Raw genomic sequence first — 15,042 nt, forward strand, 5'->3', positions numbered from 1 at the left:
ACAGCATGCTTTTACTTGCACAAAAATACAGTATGTTTTGTAATGAAAAAAAGTCAAACAACTGTTATTGGCAGATTTTAAATTTGTATATATCTAACTATTAAGTTAGAAAAGGTGAAATAAAAAACAGATAAGCCAATTAATATTTCAGTATTAATGAACTCAAATTAATTAAAATTATTTGCTTTAGGGAATGCTTTCAACTTCAGTTCTGGTCACCTTTAGCATATAAAAAAGAGTTAAAAAAAGAACAAAAATAACAACATTGATAATTGAACTTTAAATGTAAACCTTTCTGAATATAAAGCTATAAAAATAATTAGTAATTAATATCTGTAATAATGAAATGAGTGATCAAACATTTAGGGTGTATGGTGATAAAAAATAATTGCACAAATTATTCTTATAATAAAAATATCAATATATAACTTACATCAATGATTTGAAATTAATATTATTTATTACAGTATAATCAATTCATATTGTTATTTGATATTATCATTAATTCATTCTTGTCCCAGCTCTCTATAGTATCAAAACTTTTACATTTATGCTGGAAATTTTATTTATATTTGTCACAAAATGGTTTTTCTACTCTATTCATGAGCCCTTGTCAGGTGTTATATCTTTCCATTTTAGAATAACTCAAATTCTCCAAATGCTTTCAAACCAAATTTTTTAAAATATTGAACTTTACAATTAAATCATGTTTGATCAAGGTAAACAAATGGTTGCATTTTCTTTTAATTTGCTCTAATTCCTTTTTTAATGAAATTATTAATCATTTTTGCATACTGTACTTGTTTGTTTTGTTTGTTCGCTATGCACACCTAGGCCGTTTGACTAATTGCTACGAAACTCAGTAGTTACATTCAAATACTTCTAACTTACACAATAATATGGTTGCTGTCTATTGGTTCTTGTATATAAACTTCATATACAAGAACTTCTAACTTATATCATGTCGTACATCTCACCCCAAATTATCAATCAGATTTCTATATATCAATTAATTTTTGTCAACATTTGATTGCTGGCTTTACATGTAGTGCCATTTATTGGAAAAGATTTAACAAAATAATTAACTAAATATACTTCTTACAAAAATATATATTATATTCACTGAATTACTGCAACAATGATATAACATGAAATAGATGCACCATTATATTATTACTGTGACAGGTAGCACATAGCACTTGCCTGTGTGGAGTGTAGTAGTGTTTCACTTCTGTACATCATACTTTTCCTGTTATATACATAACTGGCACAACTCTGTTGCTAACTCCATTTGGGGGAAAATTTTGAATTGAAATAATGTGATTGCAATACAAATTGGAAGTTTATATATAGTTAATCTGGTCCTCTTTCTCGTACTATTTCCATGTCTGGTTTTGACTTTCATCTATCTAACTCTGTTCTCAAGATTAAGGAAGGACAGAGACAGATGGATGACAGTGGTAATCTATAGGTCTACAATTTTTTAAAATTGCAGTCCAATAATTTTTCTATAAATGCAATATTTACAAGAACATATTCCCATGTAGTTTATACAGTATGTTGCCAAAATTTAAACATTTTATTATCTCAAAAAGAATTATTCCAGCATTTTTACAAGGTCTTTTTTTTTTTATTTAAACAAGTTTTATATGAATTCTTTTGGACATTAAGGTTAGCAACTTTGATTACATGCAGACCATTACAACCTGTATTACATGAATCACTATTCAAATATTAATAGTAGATCAGTATTAAGCAGTAGTTGTTGAGCATCCTCTCTTTCCTCTCTTCTGGGAAGAGGTCGTCGACTACTTTTGGTTGAATTACTTCAATCCCATTCTGCAACGGTCCCGAATTTCTATCGGATCAGTAGTATGGTGGCATTTGAATAGGAAAATTACATAATACAAAGTTATTGGTGAGCACAACATACGATTTAAGTGATTTTTGAGGGTGCCGAGTTTAAATATTTGGTCCGTTTTTTCAAAATTTGATTCGTTGGCAGATTATCATTTGATACTTGGCTGTGAATGGTATAGTTTCTTAGAGTTAACATTAGAAAATATTATGATATCTGAAAAATTTAAGATATATATATTCAATTCCTGTTTACTTAATCATTGAAAGTGTGCCATTCATACCATCTGAAGTATTGCAATAAATATGACAATGGTAGGCTGAAATAACTCTTTATATGGTTTTTGTTTGTAATGTTTGTTACATTATAGTATTTGACTTACGTAAGTACTCAGTGTTCAATTTAACACATTTTAAAAATCCTTTATTCCACTACTGTACACAATTTAAAAAATTTTAACAAAAGTCTTATAAATAATTTCTGAAATGAGTTTTTGGGATGAAAATATACACTTTTTAATTAAATATTAAAATAAAAACATAAAAAGTAAAAATACGATAAATTAATAAATAAAAAATGAAATTTATCTTTATTTATAATTATTCTAAAATCATTTTCTTTTTATATTAAAATTCCTAGTAAAAATTTTTTAAAATTATATAAATATATTTGCATTTTTTATTGCTTTATATTATTATATACTGATTAAATTAAATGTGTTGAACATATAAAAAAAAGATATCATTTATTAATGTAATTTTTGTTAAAATGTACATAGTATATAATTTCATATTAATGAATAAACGCATCAAAAATATAAATTGATTTAATTTGGGAAGCACTCAGAAATTAAAGATATGAATAAGTTAAATATTACAAGTGGTTTTCCATAAATATAACTTTTTTGATCGCTAGAAAACATTCTCCAATTTAATTTTATAAAATCAATACTGTTATCTTTTAAAGAACTGATATTTATTCTTAATCAGTAAGTGCTTTCAAACTACTTGTTCATCCTCAGGGCATACTAAATAAAAAAATAAAAGAGAGAGGGAGAAAGAGAAAGAACAGAATGTTTCCATGACAACATTGTAACATCCTGAATATCACAGCATGTTGTCCTGAAGATGGATGTGCAGTCTAAAAGCATTTGGTAATTAAGAATAAATATCACTTCTTTAAAAGTATATTAAGTATTGATTTTCTTCTATGAAATCTTTCTAAACATTTTTTAATAAATTTCTCCAATTATTGTATACATATAGGAGAAATTCTGTTATTTAGCCAACTCACAAAATAGTGCTTGTTGTCAGATATTGCCAAAAAAGACTGGTAATCTCTAAAAAGTATTCTATCATTTGAGTGCTCTAAATACAGATTAATTAGATGTTACTGTATTTTACGGGCTATAAGACGCACTTTTTTCTTTGAAAAATTGCCTCCAAAATTCAGGTGCGTCTTATAGTCCGTAGCGTCTTAAGCAATTTAAAAAAAAAATACCTATAAAATTTAAGGTGCGTCTTATAGTCCGTAAAATACGGTACTTACTTTATATTAGCTACTGTACATTCTTTAGAACAGTGTTTCCCAACATGATGCCCACGCCCCACAGGGGGCAATTCGATTTTTAAGGGGGGCAATTCGAAAATGGACTCGTCCAGAGTTTAAGTTAACCGTATAGCTGTTGTAAGCTATATTGATTTAAGCAAATACTCATGGACATAACATACATTTTAAGTGGGTGCGTGGGCACTCAGGTGTCATTGGTAACGAAGCCGCTGACCACCTTGCAAAATCTGCAGCCATCTCCTCACTCCCCTCCTGCTACAATAAAATTCCTTTCTCCAAGATCAAGTACTGGAACTATCAAATTGCCATTCAACAGTGGCAAGAGGAATGGAACAGCAGCAATACTGGTAGACTGACTTTTGATTTTATTCCCAGCATTACTCGCCGTCTGGAATGGAAACACTTTTCACCATCCTTTGCCATGACCCAGCTCCTCACTGGCCATGGCAATTTTCATGCATATCTGAAATGCTTCCGCATTCGTGATGATGATGTGTGCACTTGTGACAATTCATCTGTCCAAGACAGTAAACATCTTCTTTTTGACTGTTGCCTATTTGACAGCAAAAGAAACAATCTCCTTGGAAGTGTTCTCCATGCTGGTTACAACTGGCCTTGCCCTCTCAAGGTTCTCATTGAAAACAAAGACATCTACCATAATCTTAGCGACTTCTTGTTGGCAACAGAAGCACTAAACCCATCGAGGCATCTGCCCAACACCGATGGTAGGCGTGACACTGCATGAATGATCTGTTTTTTTTTTTTGGTAGTGTGTCTGCCTCGTGCTGTATGTGTTCCCCATGCCTCTTTGCATAACCCTTGGTTGTGTTTACACTCATGCTGTGTCAGGTACCTCCTGTTGTTTTCATGCTCTTAAGAGGTATTCTTCTGTATCTTACTGCTGTAACATAATTTAACCCTTATGTTTGTACTACCTCCCATGTGTTTTCGCGTTTGGCAAATCTTGCCGTCCTTTACTATTGTAATCCTAATTACTGTCGGTTCCTCCTATGTATATTGTGCTCGCTGTGTATCTTGTTTATGCTTGTCGCGCCATCTTGTTCATAGTTTTATATTTTATTCTGTTTTTATCCTTATACTCCTTTTGTATTCATGATATATTTTGTATTTTTGTTATTTTGATAAATGCGATGCAGGCGCCCTGAGCTCTCACCTGTACCCTGACCTTATCTTCATCCACTTCTCTTCACCACTCTCCCATCCTTCTTTCACCACCTTTCTTACCTCCAGGTCGTACCTCTGAGTGAAACCTGGAGTCCCCCTTTTCCAATTATTATTATTATTATTATTATTATATTGATTTAAGTTAGTTTTAGTTTTCTTTGTTCTTTGATTCCCTTTTCTTCTAGAACTTTCCTTTATAACCTTTTTCCCTTGGAGTGGGATTAACAATTCTGGGAACCACTGAGAACAAAGAGATGAATGAAGCCCTGATGCTGGTGAAAGAGGAGAAAGGGAAGGGCATTCTTTACCCAGACCTTCAGGTGGACAGACATGAGTTGTGGTGTTCCAAGTCGCGTTTGGCAACGATTGGAAAGTGCAAGGGACTTTGATGAAAGGATCAGGTTTTATCGTGGTTACGACAAAACAGTGTGGCAATTAAGTGTATATGGTAGGGGGGCATAAGAACTTTAGAAAGGCTTAGGTGGGGCAAAGCACAAAAAAGGTTGGGAAGCACTGCTTTAGAATAATAATGAAATCACATATTAAAGATATCAAAGTTTTGAAATGAAATAAATCTTTCATATTAGTGCAATTAAATTAATATTTTATTATCATTTTCATTTTTTTTATTTCTGTCTTTAATTGTTTTATGTTTATTATTTTCAATTAGCTATCAATGAGGAAAATTAATTTTTTTATTTGATGCTTTAAGTTTTTGACATTGTTTAAAACCAATAAAGTCACAAAGATATATTAGCATAATAAAAGCCTCTTTAATAGTCTTCAGGTATATATTTATTAAGAAAACAATAATAGTAACCTGATTCAATAGCTAAACTTTTATATTCACATATTTCATAATTCATGTTTTACATTAATATAAAAGAATGATTTTTCTGAATTTTTAATTAATACTTAGACTGTTATGATGTTCAATAACTATTCAAAAATCATTTAGTATGGTTATTTAGGAGTCCAATAGGGTATATTATCATGTGAAATTGATCAGGAATAAAAGTTCGGGACTTACCTTTTGAATTTTTTTGTCTGTCTATTTTTAAGATTAATAGTTCATTTGGTTTTGAGTTATTTGTACTTCAAAAGAAATTGGTTATGTTCATTAATTTGTTTTATAACACTATTAAATTATGCAATATACATATGTTTTTAAATTAATTCAAAATATTAATTATTATTTTATTATTTAGACTATTTGATACGCATATTAAAGTAATAATTAACATTTTTCTTTATACATGACATAAAAGCTTAGAGAGATTTATATTAAAAAAAAAAAAAGCCTTTTCTTAAATTTAAGATTTATATTTATAACAGAAACTTTCTTCTTTATATTATGATATTAAGAATAAAAAATCCATATTAATAACTTTCTATTTTTAATAATATATTTATACGTTTTAAAAAAGCAAGATTATTAGAAATTATTATAATAATAAAAATATTATATTTTGTTTAAAGGTTTATCACAAGAAGGACTATTTCGTATTAGTGGAAATGCACGTTTAATAGAACGTTTAAAATTATCTTTTGATCAAACTGGAGATGCACCTTTAGAAACTGAAGGTGATGTAGCTTCGGCGGCAGCTTTGCTTAAATTATTTCTTCGCGAATTACCGGATCCATTAATTCCTGCTTCCGTGCATCAAGCTTTTCTAAGTGCAGCTAAAAGTTAGTATTATACAAAAATATTATATGTAATATATTATTTTAACATGTAGCAAAATATTAGAAAAAAATATTCCAGATTTTAAACTTTATTCAACCATAACTTAAAAAATTTTTTTATTTTCTTTAGCTAATGGACAAAGCAAAGAAGAGTGCATAAAACAGCTTAAAAATCTTGTACAGAGGTTACCATTAGCTAATTTAAATGTCTTGAAATATCTTTCTTGCTTTTTGGTGAGTGTTAGTCATCATGAAGAAGAAAACAGAATGAATGCTTCTGCATTAGGAATCGTATTTGGACCTAATCTTTTTCGGTTAGTTTATCTTTTAAAATAAAATATTAGTTTTTTAATTATAAAGCATTTCAATAATAATAATAACATACATATGGCACTACAGAAAGCTGCAACATTCAACACATCACATTTTTAGGAAGTTTCTAGACATTGACATATACATAATAACACAACTTAATGTCACACTTGTTTGCCTTGATTTGAGTCCAGCATAGCACTTGGCACCAGTATTAGCTGAGTATGACATTCACATAATAACAACAATACAAGGAAAAGTCAGTAAATAAATCATAAATGGAACAAGTGAAATATGAAATAAACATTCATTCCTCAACATTAATACTCTTGTTCTACCACTTTATCAGTTCTTTGGAACTCACAGCAAAGAATTCTTGTTTGTCATTTCAGCCATTTTTACACTTCATTTTCAATTGTGTTATCTTCAGAGAAATATTCAACTGCCAAGATAGTATTTTTTCCTTTCTTAGTATACTGAAGAGATGGGCAAAAACGGTTTTTTTTGTACGCAAAAAATCCATAACATATGCTCCTATACAGTCGTATACTTTTCCGTAAGAATGCTCTTTATTTTAACTACTGAAAACAACCATCAATCATATGCATGTACTGTACATCTGCTAACTAGTTTGTCATCTACTAGATTTATGCTGCTTCTAGTGATACATATTGAAAACCTATTGCTTTCATTACAGCTTTCATTTGACTTATGTACTGATTTTTCTTAATACTTGTAATATTAGTTATTTATTTCATGTTTAAAAATTATCTTCAATATAATTGAATTAAAAATTATCTGAATTTTTAGAGTTGCAGAAGATTTTAAAGGATTAAAAGAACAATCTTTGACAAATCAAATTGTTACTTACTTTATCAGTGATTATCATAATATATTTAATGGTGAGCTTAAATACTCTGGAACTAGAGTTGATACACTTGGAGATGAAGAGCGATTAATTTCACTTAACAATAATGCTTGTCTTGGTTTACCGTCCTCTACTTTAGCTACTCAAAAGGTATTTATGTTAATTTTATATGTGTAGTTAATATAATTTAATTATAAAAATTACAATTAAGGAATTTCTTTTTAGACAAGTCTTTATCCTAGCATTGGACATGCTACAGATTTGGAATCTTTATCTGTTGTTATTCCATCTGTGGATAATGCATTGTTAATGATTCATCCTGATAAAGAACTATTGCCAGAAAGACAACCTCCATTTCTTATGGTTAATAGGTAATAATTTGAACAGAATTACCATATAAATTTATTATATTTATACGCCAGTTGATAAGAATTCATAAAAAGCTTTTTCTTATCTTTAAAACTGGCTAATCTTTATCTATAATATTAATATATAAATTGTGTCTGTTTTTAAATTTAATAGGTTACAGTAGATTCTCATTAAGACTTTTAATCCTATCTAAGAAACCTTCAATTAACTAAATTGAAACTTAATTAAAGTAGTAAAAACATTAATCCACTTCAATATCAATCTTCCATTTTTAAATTTAAAAGTATATTTTATAACTAAGTACTAAATTAATTAAATGCTTTCTTAGTTTATTTGTGGTTATTAAAATTTATTTTAATAATCAAATATTCTTGAGTTGATTAGACCAGTTTTCATTAGCATAAAATTCTAGAACAAACACTTAAAACAATGAACATGTACAGTGTTTTACAATTAAAATTCAAAGCATTCCAAAATAATTTTATAAAAATATCTAGATTGTATTTAATAAATATTGAAACAAAAGAAAGAAAAAAAAAAAAAAGATTAAGTTAAGAAAATTATTCTCCCTGAATGTCACATGACAGAATCTGAATTATTTGTCTTCTGTCTTTTAACATTTAGTCTGTATAAATAGCATATTAAAGAAATGTAGTTAAGAATCAATAAGTTTATACTGGTTAGAAAATCAATGGAGAATTTGAGATTAAAAAAAAAACCAAGGTTTTGTAAGTATGAAGTTTCTTCTGTTAGGACTTCTAGTGTTTATGGAATGATGAATACAAAAATGTTCTTAAAAATGTTGACCTAAATATTAAAGGATTTATTTCACATGCATTGACAAAAATTGGTGTCAATTTACATAATATAAATAAAAACATCATTAAAATTCAGTATAATGATAGTTAAAACCTTGGAAAGTGTTAACTAATTAATACATCATTATATTATTGATGTTACAGTTAATTGATGCTCTACTATAAATATTTTTCTTAGTCAGACAATAGTTAATTAGGTGATTATAAGAAAAAATCTGCCATATTTTACTTTCTGAAAATATTGTTTTTCTACTGAATTTATCATTTATTTATTTTTATAAGGAGTGCATTTCTATCTTGATAAAATGGAAAAAAGGCAGTTATATTTGCAATAAGTAATTGGTTCAAACACTGTTTTTTTTTTTTTTTTTTTTACAGTCTGTGAATGTGATAATTCCAAGAAAATAACATTTATATACATTATCATTTTTTAAAATATATTAATATTAGAATAAATCACAAAATCTTCTGTAAGATTTACTATTATAATGATTTAAAGTTAAAATTTATCTAAAAATAACATATTCTAATAAATATTGACATAAATGCTCTATGTGAAATTTTGCAATTAAATACTTTAAATGAAATAAAACTTACACTAAAAGATACTTTGTTTTATATAATATATTTCATTCAATTTTTTACATAATGTTTTCTGCTCTTCACAGATTTATAACACCACAAATTAATTCTTTTATGCTATATTGGTAAAAATCTTTTTTACATTAGGAAGTAATTTCTTTACCTCTTTGATAACCACTTTGTCATCATCGAATATTTTTCCAAACTATGCATACTAAAAAAAACCTGACGTCACCAGATCTAGTTTTTTAGTGAATGAAGTAGAATAATCCTTGTTTTGAGGCTTATGTGATATTGGGCATTATAACATTGAAGCAAGTTATATTTTATTTATATATCACATCACAAATATCTCAGTTTTGATTTATTCTTCTACATAGTGATAACAGATATTGTACTTGATTCTTGTGATAAAGAATTCATCGTGATAATTCTTCAATCAGTTAAATTTGCTTTTGAATGCACATATTTAGTTTAGAATGCCAGTTGCATATAGCTCCTTTTTTACTGATTTGTCAGGGGGATTCAAAAGTTTTTGGACACTGACAACACTTTTATGAAAAAGATCTCTAGCGCTGGCAAAGCTGCTGTGAATGCAAATGAGCTGGTATTTGCATCATCATCAAAGTATGTATTATCATTTTATAGAGCTGTTGAGTTCATTCCTTTGGTGAATTTTGTTTTCCACAACAAAGAACTAATAATTTGAGGCACATTGCATCATTACTGGAGACAAGGGTTCGGTGTAAAGGTAGCAGCAGAGAAAATTTGCAAAATTGAAGGTCCAGGCATGATGAACAAGACAATGGTAGCTGAATGATTCTGCTGCATCAATTCTGGGAATACAGCCTTGTAGACAAGCTTTGGTCTAGATGACTATTGCTAGAACTTGGATGGTCCAGTACATTGGAAACTGGTTCCTAATGGCCATACTGTGGACAGCAACCACTATGCCTGACAACTGGAAAAAGTGTATGAAGTCCTGCGCACTCATTATTCTGTATTGGTTAATTGAAAGCGTACACTGCTGTAGCACGATAATGCTCTGGCACACCATTCCAGAGTGGTCCAAGTAAAGTTAGAGGAGATGAAGGGAATCAAAGTTTTGCCTTACCCAGCATACAGCTCTGACCTCACTCCATCAGATTCTCACCTCTTTCGATTATTGGCACATTTTCTGCAAGGACGTTCCTTCGATGTACTGCATGATGTCGAAAATGGGGTTCATAAGTTTTGGCACAAAAACCAGTCGAGTGGTATTGTTCAGGAATCCACTAATTTGCAAAAAGATGAGTCAAGACTGTGGCTGATAATCGCTTTTATTTTGAAGAATGACTATGTCTTCGTGTTTTAACATCAATAAAGCTTTGTATCTTGTGTCTGTGTTCAGAAACTTTTGAATCAACCTGATACTTACTATTAGCTTAGGTACATTTCCTATTAGGTTCACTAAGCCTGAGCCTAGAGGCACAAAAATTCAAAATAATAATAAATATAATTTTAGGTAGAAACAATTCATAAATGAATTAGTACACATTAAAAGATTAAGTAAGGATAAAATATGACATCAGTTGAGTAATATTAATATATAAATTTATTTTGCATGTACAGATTGGTAGTAACTAATGATGTGTTTTCAATACCAGTACCCTCTGCATTTTTTGTTCTGGTATCTGCTATGGTCAGAATGCAATGCCAGTACCAAACAGAAATCACCTATTGCCCAAAAAAATTATATGTAAGATTATTATTTGTGATACTATATGTGCTATTGTATTAACGGCTTCATCACTTGCATTGTAAGTGTTTCATAATTTTAGTTTCATTCAACCTGTATAAAAAATTCAGTTAAACTTGCATTACAAAAATTATGCCTTATACTTTAAAATCAGTAAAAATAAAATATATATAAATTTAATTCTGTAATAGTTGTAATTTATATTATTATAAAGTTATAAAATAAAATTAGTGCAAAAGGGGCACTATTAGTTTGGGTAGGTGCCCGCATACCTAGGGGTGATGTATTTCCAAATGCACTGCTGTTTAATTAAACATTAATCATATTATATATGACTTCTTAATTTTGCTAATAATTGTAGACAGTCAACAGTTACATTTTACTCTGAACAAAAACCTTGTATTTCATATCTATGTTTGATTTCATTTACATTTACTATAGAAATTTTAATACTGTTATTTTTTTCATAAAGGAATAGATATAATGGAAGTTTTTGATTTATTAATTGATCAAATTTTTATTATTAAGTTAAATTACAATGAAATTGTTTTAAAATAGTTGATATTTTCTTTGTATTGTATTTAGTCTTGTTGAAGAAACAATTAACAGAACAATTACAGAACATCTTTTTGGAGAAGATAAAGGTTCTGTTGAAGAAAGTAATGGTTAGTAGAAATTTTTGTTGTTTTTATAATATAAATATGGCAATTAATTATATAGACTAATTGGAATTAGTTTAGTATGCATATACATAAATACCATATTTACTTGCATATAAGACGACCTCGCATATAGGACGAGATGTGACTTTAAAGATCAAAATAAAGAAAATTAGATTTATTAATACAATTCTAATTTTATTTCGTGTAAATACAAGTAAAATATCAAATAAACATAAATGTACACATTGTCTGGCAAAAATTACTGGCATTTTAAACTTTAAGAAAAATCTATAAAATTGACAACATAACTTGTTCGTGTAAAGCTGAACAATCGGAAATGATTTTTTTTTTTTTTTTGCCAATTCTTAACAGTTGAGTCTACTCTCTGTCGATTACACTTACGAGTTTCTCTGAATTCTGATTTCCGAATAATCATGTTTTCACATTGGAATGGATTAAAACTTATATCGGGCTCTTGTGTAATTTTTGAATTTCAATCTGAAATTTAATTCAAAAGCTTTGCTTTTACTATTCCTATTGTTCTCCTGACAATATACAAGAATGATTCAAACAACCCAGATAAAATACTTATGTTTTTAAATACAAGAGGGTAAGCATCTGGTAAAAAATGCAAATACATGGTTCACAAAAATTATTTGCAAAAATGCAAAGAATCTTTCACTGGCACATATAGGACGACCTAGGAATTTGAAGCTGTGATAAATGAATAAAAACCTCATCTTATATGCGAGTAAATACGGTATATTACATAAACAAATAGTGATGAAATATGTCTTGTGCACGTATTGCAGTAATTCTCATTGTAGTATGTCAAATTAAGATTTATTAATCTGGAAAAACATTATTTTTATAATTAATCAACATTTCATAATCATTAGATGATTAAGTTAGATAATACTACACTTTAAAATAGTGCATTAAATAAATTTATAATTCTGTTGAATTCTTTTAAACTTGCAAATTTATTGTGAAATCTTGCACTAGAAATTTCTTAATCTTATAATAATAAAAATCTGATATTTTTAATAAGGTATTCCAAAAATAATATACTATCAAATAAATATGTTATAAAGAATCTATAAAATCATGAGATTAGTTTTTTGATATATGAACAAAATGTTTATTTATACAAATTAAGGATATAAACTACCTTATTTAACCACTCAGCAGTGAGCGACGAATATAGTGGTGAGGGACGAATACATTCGCTAAATTCTTTTGGGAGTATCGCCAAAAACTACTGCGAAAAAAAAATGAATTATGTAACAATAAAAAAAGACTTTTCTTTACTAGACAAAACTGTTTACAGAATCTGTTTCCGAAACGGTAATGGAAAAAAATGCTTGAAAAAATAGTTTAAAACTTTCCCACATTTCTTCTCCACAACTAAGTGGTAGCCCCACACCCGACTGTTTCACTGTTGAAAGGTTAATCTAATTTAAATATTAAATAAGAAATAATTTTAATAATTTCTTAAACGTTTTTTGGAATATATAATCTATCTTAAAAATCTTGAGAAATTTAAACTTTTTAAATAATGTTTGTTTGTTCTACTGATGGTATTAATATTCTATGCTCACAACACTCATTCTATTTAAGTAATTATTTAAAAATTCACTAAACAGAATTTTGAATAATGCCACTTTATTGTGTTTATGAGTATTAAGCATTTAAAAAAGCAAATGCAATTTTTAGAATTTATGTCTTATTATTTTTTTAGACGAGTATAAATAAATAAATAATTTGTACCATGTTTACGACATTTCCTAAATATTCTGTAGTTAGTATATTTAAGTCATTCTGTAATCTGCCATAATGTGCACAAATTTTTTTAGTATATTCTGATGTAAAATTGAAGGGTCCAATTTTAAAAAATCACTAAATCACATTTTCCTGTTATCAAGATAATTGAGGTTATAGATTTTAAATCTGCAAAGATAAAGATATGTTCCATAAGTTTTATCTTATATTTCACGCAATTGTACATTAGTTAACCCTATATATTCACTCTGTACAAAAAGAAAAATATGTACTTGGGGATTCTTTCAATTTGACAGCGGCTAAACTTTACATTCTGTTGTTTTAATAAATGAAAATAGTTAAAAAATATGTTACATGTATATTTTTCACACATACAGATGCTTATGAGTGTTGGTAATCATTACAATAACTGCTGTCACTTAGTGTCCATTATATGAGTTTTAGCATTCTCATTAAATATTTTTTACAGTACACTGTAAAATTGTCATTTTTGATCTTTTTTATCAATAGGTAGGTTGATTTTTTGAAATGAAAAGTATCTATAACCACAAACATGAAGGTGTTAAATGTAGAACTTAGTGGTTTCTTGCATAGCAAATGCTAAGATAGTACAGTACAATGGCCTTCAAAAACTATGTAAGATGGTGTAGTTATTGTGAAAGGGAACTTTAATTTTTTAAATTGAGCCCTTCAATTAGAACACACACTTTTATGTATTGGAGAAAAAAGAGTTTAAAAGAATTATTTGCAATTAAAATTTATCATTAAATAATTAAAATTTAGCCTATTGAAAGCAGTTCAGGAAGTTTGTAACTTCATATAGAAGATGCAGAGTAATTTTTTTTTCTTTTTTTGGACAAAAGTTGAATCTTATATGCTCTAAATATAGTAATAAGACAGTCCAAAATGGCCATGTACTATCACTGCTGTTAAGATACAAGTTTATAACCTAAAATCCCATAATTTATCATAGGTAGTAAAGATTGGGGTGTCGTTTCAGTTCCCAAATCATATTGTCTAACTCTATTGTGGATTAGATCCACTGTAATGGACATAATTCTGGTTAGTTAATATAGTGTCAACATGCTAGTGTCTCACATCAAATATTTATTCAGTCAATCAATATGCAATTAATTTTAACTTAAGAAATAGTAATTTTATTAATGGCATGCTTTAAACTTATTCTTGTTTGTCTTTAAAAATGTTATTAATGTTAAAAAAATTAAAATGTTATTTAATATTTTTAATAGTTCTTCAATATAAATTTAGGAATGTGTGCTGAAGGTAACTAAAACCTTTATTTATGTAATGCTTGCAAGATATAACTGAATCATTAATAAGGTTTACTTTAAATCATTGCTTTAAACAGTAATAATTTTGTTATTAAAAAATTATAAAATAAATAACTTAAAAATTACATTTAATATCTATTGAAAATATGAAGTAAAAGATTATAAGACTTTAAAAACTAAAATTTAATTACTGTTAAGATACTATTTGATACTTTAAATTGATCTATTAAATATGATTTAATCTTAAATAATACCATTCACTGAAAGTTTATGGAATATATTTAAAAATTTAAGTAAAAAATTTATAAAATTGTTGCATAA

The 15,042-nt window shown here is 28.0% G+C and overlaps 1 protein-coding gene across 4 annotated transcripts in view; it reads left to right on the forward strand.

Annotated features, from left to right (window-relative positions):
• The window catches only part of LOC136988632 (protein FAM13A-like), a 56,753-nt gene that overhangs the window by 23,715 nt on the left and 17,996 nt on the right, over positions 1-15,042 (forward strand). For all 4 annotated transcript variants that reach the window (XM_067286541.1, XM_067286542.1, XM_067286543.1 and 1 more), the window contains 5 exons: positions 6,092-6,301; positions 6,429-6,612; positions 7,421-7,628; positions 7,704-7,849; positions 11,571-11,650. In XM_067286541.1, coding sequence (XP_067142642.1) covers positions 6,092-6,301; positions 6,429-6,612; positions 7,421-7,628; positions 7,704-7,849; positions 11,571-11,650 — 828 coding nt within the window. The remainder of the gene's footprint in view (positions 1-6,091; positions 6,302-6,428; positions 6,613-7,420; positions 7,629-7,703; positions 7,850-11,570; positions 11,651-15,042) is intronic.

Source organism: Centruroides vittatus, unplaced genomic scaffold (assembly GCF_030686945.1).
Source record: "Centruroides vittatus isolate TY-2023 unplaced genomic scaffold, ASM3068694v2 scaffold_373, whole genome shotgun sequence".
Taxonomy (NCBI): Eukaryota; Metazoa; Arthropoda; class Arachnida; order Scorpiones; family Buthidae; genus Centruroides; species Centruroides vittatus.